We start from the raw sequence: 21,487 nt of genomic DNA, 5'->3' as shown, positions 1-21,487 counted from the left end.
TATATTCTTCTACCCAGAAATGCTCATTTTTCTCCTGGTAGATGCATCATAGATTAATGTGATCATATATTTAAAAAAAAAAAAGACTCAAAGGAAACTTGGACAAATAAGTAAGTCATTATTAAGCAAATAAATGAAAACAGTCCCCATGGACTGAATCTCAAAGACAGTATGAAAGTACTTGTGTCATACTTAAGTAGAAATATTCCTATACTTCCACGTGAAAAAAGAAAAATAGTTTATATATTTAAACATTTGAAACGCCCAGTTCACAGCAGAAAGTAAACATTCATTTTCTTTCCACCTCACAAAATGAAATGGCCGAATAGCATTTTCTTCCTGCTCTCTCCTGCCCCGCCCCCAATAAGCTCCACTTTTTCTCCTGAAAGTGGTCTCTTCCTTATAGGTCTCCCATTTTACATTCATTCAAAAATAAGCCAAAGAAAAAATTGCTGCAGTGACAAGACTATTCTTCCTCTTTTATAATCTTACAGTGGAATGGAAAAAAAAAACAAAACCAGCCATTATGGCTCCTAAGTTTGTGCGATATACCTGGCAATGAGCTCACCTGAGAGTCAGCTGGAAGCTCTAATCGGTGTCAAACAAAAACTACTTTGAGTCCCGTGTTCAATAGTCTCTGAGTCCCGGCCTTCAGTGCCCCTGACATACACACACCAGTGCAGTCTGCTTCAGAAAAATCAATGAGCAAACGAAAACTCTTGAAGAGCAGCATGAGACCGCCAGGACCACGCAAGGGGATACCTTGTCAGTCCCGTAAAAATTCACAGACACGGTCAATGAACACCCGACACAGCCAACCCCTCACTGACCACAGAGTGCACCCCGTGGGTTTGGTCAGTGCCTACAGCCCACAGAGCTGCTCCCACAGGCCAAGCTGCAGGTCCAAAGTGCCTCGCCTATATAGTCTGCTTATGCGGGGACCGGGTTAAAAATGTGTGCTGTTGGTATAACATTGGTCCTCCTGAGTTTTGGTGAAAGCTTGTCCATGGTCACTCACACGGCCATCCCGAGATACTTCAATCGCCACTTCCGAGAGTTCTGGTCGACCGAGGCCTTGGCTTTGGTACGAGTCTAGACGGGGAGAGCCGTTGTGCTCAGCGCAGCCATTGACGTGGGCCAGGGGCAGTGCCCGGGGGGGACAGCACAGGTGCTTGGCACAGCTCTTGGAGATGCAGGGGGAGCTGCACAGCGACAGCGTGTCCTTCTGCTCCAGGGACTCCGGCGAGTCCACGGCCTCAAACTGGATGGTCACGTTGTGGATTCCCGCCCTGTGGAAGATTTCTCGAATTTTCAGGCTGGCGTCCTGATACCCCCTGTCCTTCTGGTACTTGATGTGCAGGGTGGCAATGATCTTCCCACTTATAAGTTCCCAGATATGCAGTTCATGAACGCTGCTGATGTCTGGCACGGCCGCGAGCTTACTCACTAGGACAGGGAAGAGCAAGCGACAGCCCAGGTGAGAGCTAGAACGGAAACATGGAACTACTTCAGGGGCGGGGGGGTGTGGTCCCTTGAAGCATTCTCACCAAAATGATGTATTTTTTTAAGAATAACAGGAAGAAAAATAGCCTCACCTACTACTCAGCTTATACAAGGACATGGCCCCATCATCTTTCTCCTCTTGGAATTCCTCTACCAAATATTTTTAGGCCATAAAAGGCGATTCAAGAAAATAAGTTTAAGAACAAGAAAAAATGCCCAGTGTGGCTCAGGTGATGGTGTTGTCTCATGTACCGAAAGGTTGCCAGTTTGATTCCAGGTCAGGGCACCTGCCTGGTTTGCAGGCATCGATCCCCAGTAGGGGGCGTGCAGGAGGCAGCTGAGCGATGTTTCTCTTTCACATCAATGTTTCTCTCTCTCTCCTTCACCCCTCCTCTCTCTCTAAAAATCAATAAAAAACATTTTTTTTTAAAATCAATTAACCTGAAAGCAGGATCTAGAACACAAGAGATTCATGGTTTCAGAATGGGGAGAATAAAAATGGAGTTCACCTTATTTGGATGAAAATAAATCCTTGACATGTAGGTAAGTAGCCCAGGTAAGTAGTCCAAGAACAGGAATTGCCTGAGCACTACATTCTCAAAAAAATGTGCAGGTCAGCCCAGCTGGCGTGGCTCAGTGGTTGAGTGTCGACCTATGAACCAGGAGGTCACGGTTCGATTCCCTGGTCAGGGGACACGCCCGGGGTGTGGGCTCGATCCCCGATCCTGCAGGAGGCAGCGGATCAATGATTCTTTCTCATCATTGATGTTTTAGCTCCCTCTCCCTCTCCCTTTCTCTCTAAAATCAATAAAAAATACATTTAAAAAAAAATGTGCAGGTGAGTCACAGAATCATAGGCTGCAAAGGACCTTTGGTTCTTGGAGCCGTGACTCATCTCACAAAGCTCCAAGGGATGAAGAATGTTTCTACCGCTGATAGGGATAATTGAGGCTCTGAAATAACGCTGGCCCTTTGGCCCGGAGGACAGGAAGTGGACAGTGGTTCTAGATCAGACCCGCCTGACTTACTCAGCTCCTCCACGTTGACCCCTTTGGGGACCATCTGCAACAGAATGATGGCGGTCTCCTTGATGAGCGGGAAGGCAGACGACAAAATGATGATCACCATGACGACGGTCAGGCTGGGGTCAATGTAGCATTGCCAGTTGCACGGGTGGTCCTGGTCCAGGGGCAGCACATAGAAGATGGTGGCCGTGATCACCACCACCACCGAGCCCAGGGCGTCGCCCATCACGTGCAAAAGCACACCTGCCGGAAGAAAGCAAGATCCCTAAAGCACACGTCCAAGTTCAGGGCCACGTCACGTTCCAGGCTCGGGGTCCCACGGTGGTGAAGATCCGTGGCTATTTGTTTTCTTTAGGGTAGGAATGGCAGGATGGATTCAATTTTTTTAAATAGATTTTTATTGATTTCAGAGAGTTAAAGCAATGTGATGGCGAACTCGATCTTAAAAACCTACCATATCTGTTTTTTAAACTGAACCTAAAAGGATAGTGATTTTTTTTATTACAGATTCTCTTTCCAAAAAGACTCATCATCAAGCTCTTTAGAAAGTCTCCTATTGTTGTAAAGTATACGAGTGCCTAACCACACTGCTGTCCACCTGAAACTAATACGAAATAATACTGAATGTAAACTGTAGTTTAAAAATAACATTTTATATATATATATATATTTTATTGATTCTTTACAGATAGGAAAGGAGAGGGATAGAGAATTAGGAACATCGATGAGAGAGAAACATCGATCAGCTCTGCCTCCTGCACACCCCTTACTGGGGAGGTGCCGGCAACCAAGGTACATGCCCTCGACCGGAATCGAACCTGGGGCCCCTGAGTCCACAGGCCGTCGCTCCATCCACTGAGCCAAACCGGTTAGGGCAAAAATAACATCTTTAAAAATTAAAAAAATAATTAAAATAGTGGGTGAGGGACTAAAGATCTTTAAAAAAAAAAAAACTTTCCCAACTCCTGAGAAGAGCAGATTATCTATTGTACAGAACAAAAATCATGTCACTAAGTCATCTCTCATTTCAAACCCCAAAACTACTGAATAAGCTTAAAGCCTTCATCATCATTGGTTGACCCTATGAGTGTAAGACTACAGAGCTTAAAAATGTTAATTCATTATTTAGAAATGTCTACATATCCTGTTCTACTCTAAGAACTTCCCCTTAGTTAATTTCATGATAAAATAAAAATTAAATAATTAAAAATAAAAAAATCCCTCTGTTGTAGTTACATTTCTAAAATTAATTCATTTAGAGTTTTTAGGAGCTCACATGTTGTTGTTATTTTCTGATCCTCCCTATAGATCCATCCTGGGTATCACTTTGTAAAACAGATGTGAGACTCTCAAAAATAAAGACATTTCTTGGATTATTAATTTTTCTTCATATTATTTCCATCTAAGCCCTAGGCTTCCCCCAAACCACCTGAAAGTAAAAGGTAGTAGCATGGTCTTTGTTGAAATTCTCAAAATCAAGGTTGGGCATTGACCCAAAGCAAAGTCATTGTCTGAAAAGTTGGAAAGGAGAGATGTTGGTGCCCGGTGAGAAAGGCACCTCTGAACCCCCAGGGCTGACCTTGGCCCAGCGCTGTGACCTTGAGCTCTTGGTAGGAGGAATGCTAGGGATGTGCCTTCCACGTGTCTCCCCAGAACCCCCACTTTGGACCTGGAGGTGGCGATTCCAGTGAGTCAACAAGACCGATCACAGAATGGCCATGAGGGTCCCCCTGGGATAGCTGCCCGCCTACTCACTTCCCACCTTATCAAAATGCCATTCAGTGAAAATGGGCTGCATTGTAGGTTAGCAACGCCCACGGGTGGGCAACACCAAGAGAAATGGGAGCGTGAAACCCATCTGTGAAGCTCTTGAGCAGGCAGCGCTGGGGCGTCTCAGTGAGCAAGGGTCAATGGCGAGCAATGAGTGTCTCCCTTGCAATCGATGCGGGGATGAGGCAAGAGCCGGGTCAGAGTCTACAGGTCGCAGCCTGCCCACTTTCTAACCGGCTCAGAGGCGAACAGAAAGGGAAGGGACCAGCACAGGCCAGGTGTAGCCCTGAAAGGCTTTCCAGTCGGCCCAAGGGCAACCCCACCTCTGATATTCAGGGCTTCCGACTTCTTCTCCTTCCTCATCGTCTCCTCCGGCTCGTGGTGGACGTTCAGGGAGTCACCTGCATTCAAAGAAGAAACCTTGTGTTGTGTATAAGTTCTACAAACAAAAAGAACCAATGGTCTCAAAAAAAAGGCTTGTTATTTTCAAATTCCTCCCAGCTTATCTGACCCCCCACACCTGTACACACACACACACACACACACACACACACACACACACACACACACGGCTCAGAGCCAGGAACAGGCCCTGCTGGCCTTGACATGAGCCTTGGGATCCACCTTTGGACTCATTCACACTTCCAAACAATTGTAACACCAAGAGGCAAGTGGGGAAGCTCATCTCCACCCCAAAACCCATAACTCCCAGGGGAACGGAAGGATGGGTGGGGGCAAAAGGGGAGAGAGAGAAGTGCAGCTCGCATGTGAAGAAGGGGGAGGGGAGGGGCGTGATATCTGTTGCCCAATAATAACTAATTTCCAAGACAATCGATGCTGTACAGAAAGAACAGGGCGGAGGGAATACACGCAAAGCGGGCCCACGGGTCCAGGAGGAAAACAGAAGTCGTGGGCATGGAAAGAAACCGTGGGGGAAATGTTGGCTTAGCATGAGAGGTCTGGGGCGGGACTGCGGAGGGAAACGGGGGAGGGGGAAGGGAAAGAGGGCGTATGTGGGGGGAGGAGAGGACCGAGCGATGGGGGCGATGGGGAGGGCACCGCGGAGGCTGCACCCGAAAGGCACCTGCTACGTTGGCGAACACAGTCGCCCCCTTCTCCGCGGTCTTTCCCGCGCGCAGGGTCACAGCCGAGTCCGGGCTGGGGGAGGCGCGGGCGGCTCCCTGCGGGCCCCCCAAGGCTCCCGGGGGCCCTGGGGGCGGCGGGGGGCGGCGGCGGCGGCGGCAGCAGGAGGACCAGGCGCCGCAGTCCTGGAAGACGAGCAGCCCCACCACGTTGACCGCCAGCCCCAGGGCGCCCACGATGAGCACCAGCGCCGGGTCGTCGATGCGCTCGGGCCGCCCCAGGCGCAGCACCGCCTCCACGAAGATGGTGAAGCAGAGCGCGGTGAGGAAGACGGCGTTGCTGAGCGCGCCCACCGCCTCGGCGCGGGCGTAGCCGTAGGTGGCGCGGGGGCCCCGCCGCGCACGGCGCGCCAGGGAGCCCGTGCCCAGCCCCACGCACAGCGAGATCAGGTCCGACAGCATGTTGAACGAGTCGGAAATGAGCGCGATCGAGTTGCCCAGGTAGCCCGACACCAGCTCGGCCACGAAGAAGATCACGGTGAGCACCAGCATGCACAGCAGGCGGCACGTCTTGCCCGAGTAGCGGCCCATGGTCCCCGCAGCGCGCACAGGTGGCGCCCCCCCCCCGCCCCGACCCCGCGGAGCCCGCACCGCCTCGGTCCCGCCGCCCGGCCCTGCGCCCGGCTCTTTATGGAGCGGCGAGCCGGTCCCCGCGGCCAGAGTCTACAGGAGGGGGCCGGGCGGCGGCCGTATCTACAGAGAGCGCACGCCGCCTCGGCTGTGGCCTTTCGCCCTCCCTCGCGGCCCCTGGCGGGCGGCCACGGCCTGATGGCTGTCCCTCTGGGACAGAGCCGGGCACAGCGGGGAGCTGCAGAGAAGAGGGGGCGTGTCTGGAGGTCACTACCCCCACCCCAGGCCCCCAGTCCTGGCCCCAAGGCGGTAGGATCCACCCCACCAGCCACTGGCTTCTCCAAGCCCCTCCAGCGGCAAAGCCTGACTGTTGACCCTCAGCGATAAGGGCCCGGCTGCTGGGTGTGATCGCTGTCCTGGAGTGGCCGCCTGGGCCTACGTGCCCAGACACCAGCCGCTGGCATTAGATTCCTCATTAACCCGGGAAGGCCAGGGGCACCCATCTGGCCAACCCTGTCCTGCAGGGCGCTTCCTGTTTTGTGAGGTTTGATCTGATCCCTCACTCATCGCTCCCACCCCGCGCCCACCCGTGGTCCAACTATTTGATCCCCTCTGCTTGCTCACAGCCCTCATAGAGGGCGCATTACCGTTGCTGTCACCCCCTCTTGGCACAGTCATTCCCACACCCCCCTCACCCCTCTTTAGGATCTTCATTCACCTCTCCCAGGTAAATTACAGACAACCCTGGGGGACAGCACCAGCCACTTTTGTAAGTGTGGCCCTGCCACCCAGCACCCCAAACCCAAGTTCTCCGTGGGAGGCACGGGGCCCTTGGCCACCAGAGAAGCCAGGGCAGGGCTGCGCTGTGTGGAGAGAATGTTCCGCTCACCCCACGTGTCCCTCAAAGCGCGACCTGACACTCAGGTCAATCGACTGACCTCCATGAAGGTTTATTCCAAAGAGAGTCTTTCTCGTGTTGACGAAAGGATCTGTTCCAAGTAAAAGTTATCCTAAAGAGGACCGTCCGGCCCCAGGACTGCGGGAGGCCCGGGAAATGAACGAAGCAGACGAAAGGGTGCTTGCTCTGGTAGTTTAGGGAGTGGGATGGGGGAGCCCTTGAGGCTTTCTTTATTGGTTTGTATCAACTTGTCTCGTTCCAAAAAGGATCTAAAGGTGAAGTCTGGCAATTTCTGTTCTCTCTTCCCGATCCCCAACCCCTGAGCTTGAACTTGGAAATGAAGAAAGCACAGAATGCATTAGTAGAACATTCTAATTCTAGGCCCTCACTGCCTCAGCCTTGGAAAGCACCGTCTTGTTTTTGTTTTTTAAATATATATATTTTTTATTTTTTTACAGATAAGGAGAGGGATAGAGAGTTAGAAACATCCATGAGAGAGAAACATCAATCAGCTGCCTCCTGCACACCCCCTACTGGGGATGTGCCCACAACCAAGGTACATGCCCTTGACCGGAATTGAACCTGGGACCCTTCAGTCCGTAGGCCAACGCTCTATCCACTGAGCCAAACCGGTTAGGGCAGCCAGTGTTGTTTTTTAATGCCCTCTGTGCTAAACCAGCCTTGATCTGAGGGCCCCAACTTTTACCAGGTAAGCCTCCACACTCAGGGTGCCTGCTAAGCATCTTCCCACTCCACCTCCAAGAAAATACCCCTGCAGGAGAACTTGAGGACATTGGCTATTTCGAGCATTCCCTAAAAATCAGTATTAAAATGATCAACAATTTATTTATTTTTTTTATTTTTTAAATATATATTTTATTGATTTTTTACAGAGAGGAAGGGAGAGAGATAGAGAGTTAGAAACATCCATGAGAGAGAAACATCGACCAGCTGCCTCCTGCACATCTCCTACTGGGGATGTGCCCGCAACCCAGGTACATGCCCTTTGACCGGAATCGAACCCGGGACCTTTCAGTCCGCAGGCCGACGCTCTATCCACTGAGCCAAACCGGTTTCGGCAAATGATCAACAATTTAAAAGAAGGAGATGAACATTTTGGAGCTGTGTAGCCTGGTACAAGACCCTGAAGTGTCTGAGCCAGTTTTCACTGCTATTAAAAGGGAGCAAATATCTGGGTGCAGAGGGTATTGTAATGAACCAAACAGACAAAAACCCTGCCCTCATGGATTTTACACTCTAAAGAGGGTGAGACAGACAGTGAACAAAATAAGGAATTGTGAACCCTGACAAAGAAGGGCTCCTGCTGGCTAACTGGGCTTAAAGTCAAAAACAAACACCCCAATAACAGCCAACCAGCCATTCTAGGCAGAGGCCTCTATGCAAACTGCACTTCAAGGAGAGGCCTGCATTGAAAGGTGGGCACTGTATTTCTGAATCTTAGCCCAGCCCTTATGAAAAAGTTCTGGAAATCCTACTTCAACCAATAGGAGGCTTTCCCCATCCAATCTGATTTCCACAGCTTCAGCTAATCAGAGCAGCTCTAATCTGACCAATCAGGACATTGCCTTTTGGACCAATCAAACTGCAAGAATTTGGAGTCCTCATTTGCATGATGACTGACCAATCAGGGGCCAGGAGCATGGATTTTTGTCCATAAAGCCAGCTCCCCGCTGTGACTCTGGGAGTACACTTTCTCTTTCCACCCAGGACTGAAGACTGCCTCTCCCTGGCTGAGCTGAATCACCTGCTGGAGATGTGTCCTGGGAGCAGACCGGAGCAGCCTGGCACGGCACAGAGCCTACCCGTGCCTACCGTACAACGCAAAGAAGGCTGGCCAGGAGCAGAGCTCAGAGGGGCCTGGCCCCAGGGCCACCTCACAGCTGTGCTGTATACAATTGAGCTATAAAGTTTTAGTCTTCACTGCAAAAAAAAAAAAAAAAAAATTGCAGAGAGAGAAAGAATAAGTAATAGGATTAAATGGTTAATAGTCGTAAAGTGATTATAACAGCAACTGGCACATAGGAGGCACTCAATACATGCTAGCTGCTTATTTAAAAAAAAAAGCCAACAGAAATAAAAAAGCCAACAGGTGCAGGCTGAGGAGAAAGAGACTGGGCGGGAGAAGGGAAGGGCAGAGGTCAGAGGTCCCTGCACTATCATTCGCGTGTTAGTGTTATGACAGCACGTGTGTCAGAGAATCCCAGGTGGCACACTCATCTCATACAGGAAAAGGTGAGCCAGGCAACGCCCACTTACCCCTTTCTGCCTCTCACTGTCCTCAGACTAAGAAACCTCCCACACACGCAACAGGACAGCTAGCAGAACAATCAAAGGAGAGAGGAAGCCTTAGGGGCATGGTGTGACTGCAAGGCTCAAGTATCCCCTGCCTATGGCACCCAGCATTCACAGCAGAAAGAAAAGCTGAGGTCAGCAGAAAGGTATCCGAGCAGATAACAGGAGTGATGTCATGGCCCCGGAGGGCCTTGAGGGAACTAGAAAGCCATTGGCTGAGGGACCACAGGAGGAAGCTGTGTCTTCCATGCCCTGCCCAGGGCCTCGCTGCTGACATCTTTTGTTTTTAATATATTTTTATTGATTTCAAAGAAGAAGGGAGAGAGAGAGAGACAGAAGCATCAATGATGAGAGAGAATCATTGATCTGCTGCCTCCTGCAACGCCCCCTACCGGGGATCAAGCCCACAACCCCGGTATGTGCCCTTGACTTTAATCCAACCTGGGACCCTTCAGTCCGCAGGCTGACGCTCCATCCACTGAGCCAAACCGGCTAGGGTGCTAAATTCACTTTTTATAGTTGTTTCATAGATTTCTTGGTATTTTTAAGGTAAATAATCATATCATCTGCAAATAAAAGACAATTTTATCTTTTCCTTTTATGTAAAGAAATGTATGCAAGTTCCATTTCCACTAGGCTTCTGACATCAGTATCACATAAGTTTGTTTTTTTCAAATATATTATTGTTGATTTCAGAGAGGAATGGAGAAGGAGAGAGAAACATCAATGATGAGAGAGACTCATGGATCGGCTGCCTCCTGCATGCCCCCTACTGGAGATGTGCCTGCAACCAAGGTACATGCCCTTGACCAGAATCAAACCTGGGACCCTTCAGTCCGCAGGCCAACACTCCATCCACTGAGCCAAACCGGCTTGGACCCAGGTCAGTTTTGTGTGTATGGGAGGAAGACCCTCCACTCCGCTCCGCAAGATCCCATGTATTTCTCCTCGGGCACCTCTACAGGAGCAACCTGCCTGGCCTCTTGCTGTCACTTCCCCGACAATTGAGAGGCAGGGTAACTGCTCAGGTTAGTGAGCCTGGGAGAGAGAGTGGAGCGCAATTCTTCTAGGCTTTCTTTTTTTCCAGATGTGCTTCCCACAGACCTGAACTCCTGGTCTGTGTGTACATGAGGACAACCAGATGGGGCAGCTGGGCCCTGTGCAGGGGGGCCTGGGACTGGGTGAGTTTAACTCTGGGATGGACTATGGAAAAGCTCTTTGCTTCCCGGCCGGCGTGGCTCAGTGGTTGAGCGTCGACCTGTGAACCAAGAGGTCATGGTTCAATTCCTGGTCAGGGCACATGCCTGAGTGGCGGGCTTGATCCCCAGTAGGGGGCGTGCAGGAGGCAGCCGACCCATGATTCTCTCTCATCATTGATGATTCTATCTCTCTCTCCCTCTCCCTTCCTCTCTGAAATAAATTAATATATATATATTTTAAAGAGCATTTAAAAAAAAAAGCTCTAAGCCACAGCCTTCAGTCTCTGTCATAAAGCTGACATTTTATGTTCAAATGGCATCTAGATCTTACCTACCCATGGCTTCCCAACACAAGAGAGTAAGAAAAGTGTACATGGTGGAGCAAAGGAGGTTTACAGTTGTGAGCATGCAAAACCCGGAGCTTATTCTTGTATTATTATTATTGATTGATTTTTGCATGCTTTTCCATACAAACTACTGTGGACCTACTGCTGCCCCACCCTGTGTATTTATGAGTCCCTAAAGCCCTAACACACTGGTGAGTTGGCAGGAACCTTGAGAAGATAAAGGTGAGAAGCTAGAGGCCAAAGTTACACATGGAGATTGAGGCTTGGGTAAGGCCAGGACATGAGCTGTGGGTTTTAAGGGCCTGGAAACCTTTCCAGAATGTGCATCGACAGCTCCACATCCGTTTTCCCCTTTCCATTGGCAGATTTTTATCTCCCTTTAGTTCAGAATAAATTCTTATATTATATCTTTGAATACCTATTCTACTACATGGGTCTGATCTCTACCTCGGCAAACACCTATGCCATGTATCTACCTAAGTGTGAGCCGGGCAGTATTTTGACCTTGGCAGGTCATAGCAAGCAATTCCTCTGTACTCCCTTCAGAAGAGTGGGGGTTGTTATAGAAAGAAGGCTGTTTCAACAGGCCTCTGTGAGTGTGAGCTTTCAAGACTAGGTTTACTATATGCTTCCGTCTTAACTGTGCCAAGAAAACAAGGAGAGGGAGAGTCGTTCGCAGTCAGAAGCAACAGATTGAGCTGGAGGAAGAGTTTGTTTTCCTGAGGCTAGGGCAGGGGTGGGCAAACTTTTTGACTCGAGGGCCACAATGGGTTCTTAAACTGGACGGGAGGGCCGGAACAAAAGCATGGATGGAGTGTTTGTGTGAACTAATATAAATTGAAAGTAAACATCATTACATAAAAGGGTACAGTCTTTTTTTTTTTTTTTTTTTTTTTTTTTTTTTTTAGTTTTATTCATTTCAAACAGGCCGGATCCGGCCTGCGGGCCGCAGTTTGCCCACGGCCGGGCTAGGGGGATGCAAGACAGAAAGGAATGAAGGGAGGGAGCAAGGGAGAAAAGGAGGAACGAAAAGAGGGAGGGAGGGAGGGATGAAGGGAAAGGGAAGGAAACGTTCACATACCTAAATATTTTTTCCATGGTGTTTTTAGAGACAGTGGGAGGGATGGAGTGGGAGAGAGAAACATCAATGTGGGGAGACACATCGACTGGTTGCCAACCACACTCCCACACTCCCCCCAACTGGGGCTGGGGATCAAACCTGCAACCCAGGAAATATTCTTAAAGAGGGGATTGGATCAGATCAGGGGCTGGGATACAGACACATTACCCGAGACAGGAAGGCAAGTTGCCAAACAGCTGCCTAAGATCTGGAATGGAGCCCCCTCCTCCCCCACCACCACCAACCACCACCTGCACAGGAAGCCAGATCCAGGGAGTATGAAAATCACCCCCTTAAAGCTGTGAATACTCCAAAATACAAGCCACTGGGGACTAGGGCAGCTCCCGTGTCTGTCCGGCCACTGTGTGCTGGGTGTGTGGACAGCAGGTCCTCTGTTCCTTCAGCTCCCAGAACTGCGGATGGAGGGGAGACTCAAGGAACCGGACCTGGGGAGCCACCTTGGCCCAGCCCCCGAGTTAGATGACGCGATCCTGGGTGTGAGGCTGATGCCCAGGCAGCGAGATGTGAGGGGCCTTGAGGAGCAGTGAGTGTATCCATATGGGAAGTGACCTGAACTGCAGCTGGAGGGCAGACTGTGCAGACCTTTCAAAGATGAGAGCCAGGCCCTGGCTGGTTTGGCTCAGTGGATAGAGCAGCAGCCTGTGGACTGAAGGGTCCCAGGTTCGATTTCGGTCAAGAGCACATGCCCGGGTTGCAGGCTCGATCCCCATTGGGGGGCGTGCAGGAGGCAGCCAATCAGGGATTCTCTCTCATCATTGATGTTTCTATCTCCCTCACCCTTCGTCTCTGAAATGAATAAAAATATTAAAAAACAACTATTGTGGGTGGAGGGATTGCCTGTGACAGGAACAGGGCAAGAAACAGAGTTAGGGCTCCAGGAAGAGGCAGGAAGAGGGAGACGCACTGAGGGTGGTCGAGGAGAGCATCCGATGGTCCGACCTTTGCTTTAGCTGGAGATGCTTTCGAGTGAGATGGTCCAGCATGGAGAGGTGACACGGACAAGATGTGTTTGGACAACAGCTGCTGCTGGCAGACCCGCGGCACACTGACTTCATTCCCCTCACTGCCATCACAACAACAGCATCCACGTTGGCAGACAAATGTCTGACCCAGAAAACAATGGCGAAGTCAAAGGGGGAAAAGTCCACCAGAAACGCCAGCCTTCCGGGCGATGGAGAAGGAAGGAAAGGACGTTAGGAACTGGGTTAACCCATTCAACGTCAACAAGGCCACCGAGCCTTCCAGAGAGAAGGACCCCAGGGGGCAAACACGGGACGCATCTCCCCAGCTTCCAAACAGAAGGTTGATGCAGGAGGATGCGCTGCTCAAGGCCCATGACGCGCAGCTGTGGAAAGACAGCATCTAGAGGCGCCCCCCAACCCCAACCGCCCCACCCCCCCTCAAGCGTCCAACATTCCCAACAGCTTCAGCTGGGAAACCTGCCGAGGCTGCCCCTCAGGCCATGAAAAAGAGGAGAGTGAGCAGTAACCTCCTTAGGGAGCAGGACTCACAGGCCTAAGCAGCTCAGGGAAAGTGCCACCAAGAGATCTGGAGCCTGGCCCTGGCCGGTGTGGCTCAGTGGATTGAGCACCGTCCCATGCACAGAAGGGTCACTGGCTTGATTCCCGGTCAGGGCACATGGCCCGGTTGCTGGCTCGATTCCCAGTAAGGGGCGTGCAGGAGGCTGCCCGTGTCAATGTTTCTCTCTCACATCGATGTTTCTCTCCCTCCAGTATCAATTAAAATCATATATAATTTTTAAAAATTTCGAGCCTAGAATATCATGGAAATTTATAAACTCTGGAGTAGGCAGGAGTATGATAAATGTCACTCCCTGGTAAAGGATGTGCTGTGTTTACCAGACACGGAGAGAGAGAAAGCAACAGCATGGACGGGCCTGGAGAGCATTGTGCTAAGCGAAATAAGTCAGTCAGAGGAAGATAAATGTCACATGATCTCAGTCATTTGTGGAATATAATGAACAACATAAACTGATGAACAAAAACAGATCCACAGACAGAGAAGCATCCATCAGACCGTCAAACCTCAGAGGGAAGGCAGGGAGGGTGGGGGTAAGGGGGAGAGATCAACCAAAGGACTTGTATGCATGCATATAGGCCTAAGCGATGGACACAAACACCAGGGGGTGAGGGCATGAACGGGGGAGGGGGGGGGGGGGCGGAGACAATGGTGGGATAAGGACACATAAGTAATACCTTAATTAATAAAGAAAAAAAGATTTGGAGTCAAAACAAAAGTAACAAATGAAATCGGAGGAAAGGCATTTTGTAAAAATACATACATACATATATACATAAATAATAAAAGAAACATATTTCCAATGTCAATCTCTCATTTATAAATTTGACCAATGGGAAGCCTGTGCTACCCCCGACAGAGCTGCACACATACTTTTGTTTTAAGATAAAGGCCAAGGCACAGCGAGGTGTCTGTTCCGGTACAAATCAAGGGCATGGAGAGATCTACTTGGGACATTTCAAATAAAACCCAAGCCTGGAAAATTATCCAACATAAAATACCAACATGAAAAGACAGGAAATCTAAGTAAAGTAAACAAGGAGGAGGAAAGCAGAGACACGAAGCACCTTTAGTCCCTCAGCCCAGGGAAAGGAACTAGCAGGGCCACCTCCTCCCCAGGGTCTGAACCCTAGGAATGCTGGTCCCCCCTTCCCGTCCCCAAACATAGCACACAGAGCCACCCACATGTTGAACTTTAAATCTATTTTGTTTGTTTTTTCTTTCCTGCTTGCAGTTTTTGCTTTTTTCCTGTTGCCTTCACTTTAGCCCCAAACTCCTGTTTCACCATCATTTTTGTGTGTCAAGAGGGAACTCACACTGGTGGGAATGGGTCTAGGCCAGTGATGGCGAACCTATGACACGCGTGTCAGAGGTGACACTCGAACTCATTTTTTGGGTTGATTTTTCTTTGTTCAGTGGCATTTAAATATATAAAATAAATATCAAAAATATAAGTCTTTGTTTTACTATGGTTGCAAATATCAAAAAAATTCTATATGTGACACGGCACCAGAGTTAAGTTAGGGTTTTTCAAAATGCTGGCACGCCGAGCTCAAAAGGTTCACCATCACTGGTCTAGGCTCTCTCGTCTCAGGGAAATCTTCCAGATATTCTTTTCTCCCGGGTGTTCTTATTCTTTTAAAATATATTTTTATTAGTTTCAGAGAGAAAGGGAGAGGGAAAGAGAGAGAAGAAACATCAATGATGAGAGAGAATCATTGTTCAGTTGCCTCCTGCACGCCCCCTACTGGGGATCAAGCCGGAAACCCAGGCAGGCACACTGACTAGGAATCGAACCGTCAACCACTGAACCCCACCGGCTGGGCTCTCTCAGGTGTTTTTAAAAATGTCTGGTTGGTCTGTCGGATCCTCCAATGAATTTACTCCATGAGTCCCAGGGATGTTTAAAGTCTCAACTGTATATACAGTCTGTGATGTTAATATTTAACTTAAAGTTGGTGGTCTTATTTTTTACTTTTCTAGGACCTCAAACATGAAAGATAACCAGTGTCAGCAACTCCTGCACCAGATAGACAAAGCAGGACAAGTACACGGTCCACAGAAGCAGGGGAGGCAGAAGGCTTACTAAGTCACAAACTCTCTCCGGCCACAGGTTTCACAGAAATGACGATTCCCTGACTCCGATCACTAAACCAGGAGGTACCACAGTTCTCTAGCTGAGAGGCACTTCACACGATGCTTCGAGCCAGGATTCTAGACATACAGAAGTTCTTTATCCTACGTTTACATCAAGTCTTTTGAAGCCAACGATCATTTTTCCCTCCTATTTGAAACCTCCTAGTAGAAATCAGTATGTATGGATTGATTAGATTTCTTCTTGGAATAGAAGCCAATTGAAATTGGGTTAATGGCAGTTTTTGAGATCCATCCAACCCAAATGTTTACTCTTTACTGTAAGCTTCTTTAGGTGGTTAAAAGAGTATTTTTTAAAATGTATGTTTTGGTAAAAGTGATGAATACCTTGAGACATAAATGCTAAGAAGCTAACTAGCTATCCTAAAATTACTCAGAGGGTTTAATCAGGGGTCCTCAAACTTTTTAAACAGGGGGCCAATTCACTGTCCCTCAGACCGTTGGAGGGCCGGACTATAGTTAAAAAAAAAACTAGTCGGCTGCTAAGCAACAGGCAGCGGCAGCAAAAACACCCAGCCTGCCAGATAAATGTTTTCGGCGGGCCGCATGTGGCCCTCGGGCCGTAGTTTGAGTTTAAATACTCTAAGATTCCGAATAGAAAAATTCAGCAATATCTAAGGCTACCAAAATGAACATGAACCTTAAAGCACTAGCTATATGAGTGTAGTTCTTATTGTACTTAGGTGTTTTATTTGTTAAATATGTTTTTATTGATTTCAGAGAGGAAGAGGAGACAGATAGAAACATCAATGATGAGAGAGAATCAAGGTTTGCACACCCCACACTGGGATCGAGCCCGCAAGCCAGGCATGTGCCCTTGACCGGAATCGAACCTGGGACCCTTCAGTCCATCGGCCAATGCTTTATCCACTGAGCCAAACCGGGCAGGGTGCACTGTTATTTAAAGTAGAATACTGTATAGCATCAAACACTTCAAAAGAAGACAGATGCTTTAGAACACAAGAGAAACCCATACGGTCAGGGTAGAATATCTGTCTTCAGCCTCTTGTTATTATGTTAGCATGGACACAGACAAGAGCCAAACTAAGACCTATCCAATAATAATCCGATTTATTAAAAAACAAAACTACGGTTGTCTACCAGTTCTCCTGTTGGCCAGAGTCAAACCCTTTGCCTAAAATGCTTCTGTAATGTGCAGAAAAATATGTCGAGAGTAAAGACAAATTGGAACTAAAAACATAACGTTTAGTAATGGTGACACTTCTGTTGTCTGTAGGAGCACTTGTTTGATATGAGCTTTCTTACCTTTATTTATAGTTAGCAACAAAGATATATTATTTACATTCACATTATTATAAAATATGTGAATCTCATGATGTGGATACTCCAGTAGTAATTCTCTCTATGACTGATGTAAACAAGGGACAAGGTCTCACATTAACTAATTATTGTCTTTTTAAAAAGACAGGCCCTGATTGATTCCTTAGTCTGAATAAAGATACAGACTGTAGTTTCTTGTTTGTTCCCTTTTATACTTAACACCTACTATAGGTGCTCTCAAAACATGCATTCCACCAGTGGGAAATTTTAGACAAAAATAGGGAAAGGACTGGGCCCAGCAGACATAACCTACAGTAGCGGCAAAGACAGGAGGAATACAGTGAAAAATGCAAAGGTAGAATCAGGTTCCCCAGGCGAGTTAATGCCCCAGCTCGTGAGAGAAAACTGACCAGCTTCCAGTAAGGAAAATCCCGAAATTTCTTAAAATCCAGATGAGCCGTTATAACCCAACAGTACTGGATTTTCACCTAATTCAAAGGCTTGCATTGTTTCATTTTTTGAAAAACCATCGTTATTCTTCACCAAGTGCCTAGTATGTGCTAAAGCCTCAGAATCTCATTACTCCTGTGACCCCCACACGACGGGTGGGCACCCAGGCTGGCAATGACACTGGACCCCTGCCCTGCGGTAGAGCCGTGCCTCGAACCTAGTCTGTTCACGCCATAGGCCTCCTTTTAAAAGCACTGAAATTTTCTCTTCTGCTAGGGCTTTCATATTTTTTCTAAAAGAATTCCTCTCCTGGCAGTAAACACATGGATCTAGCTGGTAATTTATCTTATGGATTGTTTTAGGTTTATTGCAGGATTTAAAATCCCACCTTTTGACCAACGATCCAGTAAGTTTGCTCCCCACTCTGAAGCCCCCCAAAGATCCACGTACACAGTTCTCCTTCTTCTCAAACAGGACAGATTTAGAAATACGTACAGATCGTTCCACCAAAAAAAGAGCTAAGTTTACTAGGCCAGCTCCTTCTTTTCCCTCTCCATGTTACTGAACGTTCCTTGAACATCTTCCCGAGTTCACCATCCTAGCCAATTGTTCCACACTTTCTCTACCTGAGCTGGCTATAGAGTCCAGTGCTTTCTAAACATACTTTATGGGGACACTAAAACATTCTTTTTAAAGTCAAACAGAGCCAGGCCGTATCTGGGTAAACAGACGTAAGTCATTAAAGGAGACTGTTCTCAACGCCACGTCCACCTTCCTTCTCATCGCTCCCTCCGCGGCTGCGGTCAGCACCTCCCCTCCCTTTCTTCACCTGCCTGGACCCCTTTCCCTTCCCTGTCACCAAACGTGAAAGCAGACCCTCACGATGGAGGTGGCCTGCTGCCACCCTGCTCACAGGGAACTTCGGCCTGGAGGCGACTCTTTGGCAAAGTCAGGGGAACAAGAGGCCCCTCCATGGCCCCATCGGAGGAGGCCCCCCCTCTCCAGGACCGGACCCACCAAGAGCCCCAGGACACTGCCTGCCCACCTGCAGGGTTTACCTGTGCCCGGGTCCTCCGGGGGCCGGCCTGCTGAGCAGTAGCAACAGTCCAGGATGACATAGTTGAGCACGTTGAAGAACAGCCCGATAATCCCAGCCAACAGGACCAGCAGCGCCTCCTCCGTCTTCTGGGGATTGATGTACCTCTTGATGGCCTCCACCAAGATGCTGAACATGAGCGCCACGGCGAAGATGGAGTTGCCAAAGGCTCCCACCACGTCGGCCCGCCGGAAGCCGAAGGTGCTCTTTCTGTTGCGCGTGATGGTGCTGGCCCGCAGGCTGAACAGGCCGATGACCATGGACAGGAGGTGGGAGAGGACGGCGAAGGCGTCCGAGGCCAAGGACAGGGAGTTGCCGATGTGGGCGATCGCCAGCTCCATCACGAACAGGAGGATGCTCACCACGCACATGAAGACGAGGCGGAAGCTCCTCCCGGAGTATCGGCCCATGGCTCCGGCTGGCGGGCCGTTCCTCTTCCTCTCCTTCCTCTCCCGGGAAGGCCGCGCTCCGAGCTGAGCTCCGAAAGGAGCAGCTACCGATCTTGAGATTACAGCTCCTGGAAAACGCTCCCCTTCGGCCGTTCAGCGCTTGTCAGATTTGGAAATCACCCTTTATAGGCTGCCATAAAGCCATAAAGCAGTTTAAAGGGCAATTAAACGGGAGATGTCATGTGAGCTGGGACTGTGGAAAGGGAAGGCTCGGCCTCAGATACGGACACGGGGCTGGAGGAATTTGTTTGTTGCTGTGTTTCATCCCAGAAGTCAGGAGTCTCTGTGTCTTCCAATCACACAGTGGCTCACCGGTGGCTTCAGCCCTCACAGCTTCCACTCACAGTCACCAGGGAGACAAGTTGGTTGACAAAGGCCATCAGATCCTGTCTACCACCTGGGTCAGGGGACACTGGATCACAGCTACCGTAAGTGAAACCCAAACGTGAAGCGAGGGGGAGTTTTCCACGGCCTGGGTGCTGATCGGTTGTTATACACAAGCACCTACTTCCACACATTCTCCCAAATAAGACCCCAAAAATAAAAAATTCCTCATGGCCAGGGAAGATAAAACACCTTTAAACTGGAGGAGCTACAGACATGACCCCAGTCATTTCAGGAAGAAAGCCAAATTATAATGACTTCACTGAGACAAGGAAATCCTTTTGTTTTTAATCTTATCACCTGTCACACGCAAAGGTTTGCTGGGTCCTGAATACGTAAAACAACAGCGGTCTCTATTGTTTTGAGTAGCCTGCCTACAGTCAATCCTTTAAAAGAAATGAGACTGAAATGACTACTCCCAGTGTCTTCTGAATTTAAATTCTGTGATGGTTAATTTTATGTGTCAATCTGACTGGGCCACCACGTGCCGAGACATTTGATCATTGTTGTTTTCTGTGAAGGTGTTTGGATAAGATTAGCATTTGAGTCTGAAGACTGAATAAAGCAGATTGCCCTCCAGTGTGGGTGGGCCTCATCTAATCAGTCGAAGGCCTGAAGAGACACAGACCGTCCAGATTCCTCCTGCTGAGTGCCTTCAAGCTGAGATGCAGGGCTTGAATGGAAACATTAGCCCTTCCTAGGTCTCAAGCCAGTGGCTCTCAGACTGAAACCATCCCCTAGACCAGCGGTTCTCAACCTGTGGGTCGCGACCCCTTTGGCGGTCAAAAGACCCTTTCACAGGGGTCACCTAAGACCATCCTGCATATCAGATATTTACATGACGATTCATAACAGTAGCAACATTACAGTTATGAAGTAGCAACGAAAATAATTGTATGGTTGGGTCACAACATAAGGAACTGTATTTAAAGGGCCAGAAGGTTGAGAACCACTGCCCTAGGCTCTCCTGAATTTCCTGTTTGCTGACTCACCCTGCAGATCTCAGGACTCCTCAGCCTCCACAACCGAAATTCTGTATAATCTCTATTTATTCACCCATCCTCTTGGTTGTTTATCTGGAAAACTCTAATATATTCAATTAGACCTAAATCCTCACAACTTAGATGTAGCCCTAATAGTTTCCTTAGCATCTCATACATCACCTCCAATTCATCTCCAGACTTCTAATACAACCAGGTTGTGTATCAAATCGCACCCAGATCTCATCCATTCATGCAAGAAATACTGACTGAGTACCTACATGTCACACAAGTTGTAGGCTCTGGGGAAGACACCAATGAGTAAGACAAAAATCTGTGCCTTTATGAAGCTTACAGTCTAGTGGGGGGAGACAGGTAATTAACAAAATAAGTCATAAAATGTATTGAATGTCAGGTGGTAATAAGATGGAGACAAATGAAGCAGAGGACAGTGTTGGCGTAGGGGTGGAGTTGTAACTTTAAATAAAGTGATCAGGGAAGAATTTACTGAGATGCTCAAGTAAACACCTGAAGGAGGTAAGAAACTCATTCAGCAAGTGTTTCTTTTCTTTTTTAAATACATTTTTATGGATTTCAGAGAGGAAGGGGGAGGGAGAGATACATGTAGGTTGCTATGCCCAGACTCCCCAAATGCCTTCTCTTCGCTGTTTTATGGAGCGTTTTCTGCTGCTGATGCCAAGACCCAATGCCTCCACTACAGAAGGCAGTCGGCAGGAGGAAGAATCCAGACGGTCTGCTCAGTCCTTCAACTGATTGAACGAGGCCCATCTCTACTAGGGAAGCCTACCTGCTCACTCCTCTACCAGTTCATCGGCAGGTCTTTGTTAATGATCTGTCTCCCCCTACAACATGCTGTTACTATCCAATTCTAGCAGATATACCTGGCCTATTGGTTTTCTTTTTACTGCAATGGACACTAGGCACAACACTCATGACTGTGAGTGCCAGTCATGTATCTTCATGAACGGCTGTCATCTGCAAGCAAAACAGTGCCCTTTCCCAAAGGACACTGTTTGGCCGCAGGCTTCTGCATCCTCTGGAAAAGCACCGCCTCTTCTCAGATGTTTGGAAAGTTTTGATATTTTAGCTGAATCTCAATTTTAAAAAAAAAATTCTCTTATCACATGTAGATTTGGGGTAAAAGATTCCTGCCCTTCACATACTGACTGACTGTGGAGTTCCTTTAAATAATGAATTCCTTTGAAGCAGACAACTTCAAGCTTTT

The 21,487-nt window shown here is 48.6% G+C and overlaps 1 protein-coding gene across 2 annotated transcripts; it reads right to left on the bottom strand.

Annotated features, from left to right (window-relative positions):
* Nucleotides 1-223: 223 nt before the first annotated feature.
* SLC30A10 (solute carrier family 30 member 10) lies at nt 224-18,838 on the bottom strand. Of its 2 annotated transcripts, none has more exons than XM_070401180.1 (4): nt 18,391-18,838; nt 4,622-4,699; nt 2,532-2,771; nt 224-1,446 (listed from the first exon to the last, which is right to left on the bottom strand). In XM_070401180.1, the coding sequence occupies exons 1-4, from the start codon at nt 18,836-18,838 to the stop codon at nt 947-949; spliced, it is 1,266 nt and encodes a 421-aa protein (XP_070257281.1). In that variant the 3' UTR covers nt 224-946. The 2 variants fall into 2 exon arrangements, with proteins under 2 accessions (XP_070257281.1, XP_070257280.1); XM_070401179.1 differs by lacking the exon at nt 18,391-18,838 and adding an exon at nt 5,383-5,971.
* Between the last annotated feature and the right edge of the window lie 2,649 nt (nt 18,839-21,487).

The sequence above is a fragment of the Myotis yumanensis genome, unplaced genomic scaffold (genome assembly GCF_028538775.1).
Source record: "Myotis yumanensis isolate MYYU_CA2020_CCGP unplaced genomic scaffold, mMyoYum1.0.hap1 SCAF_22, whole genome shotgun sequence".
NCBI lineage: Eukaryota > Metazoa > Chordata > Mammalia > Chiroptera > Vespertilionidae > Myotis > Myotis yumanensis.
This window is presented reverse-complemented; position numbering and strand designations above follow the sequence as displayed.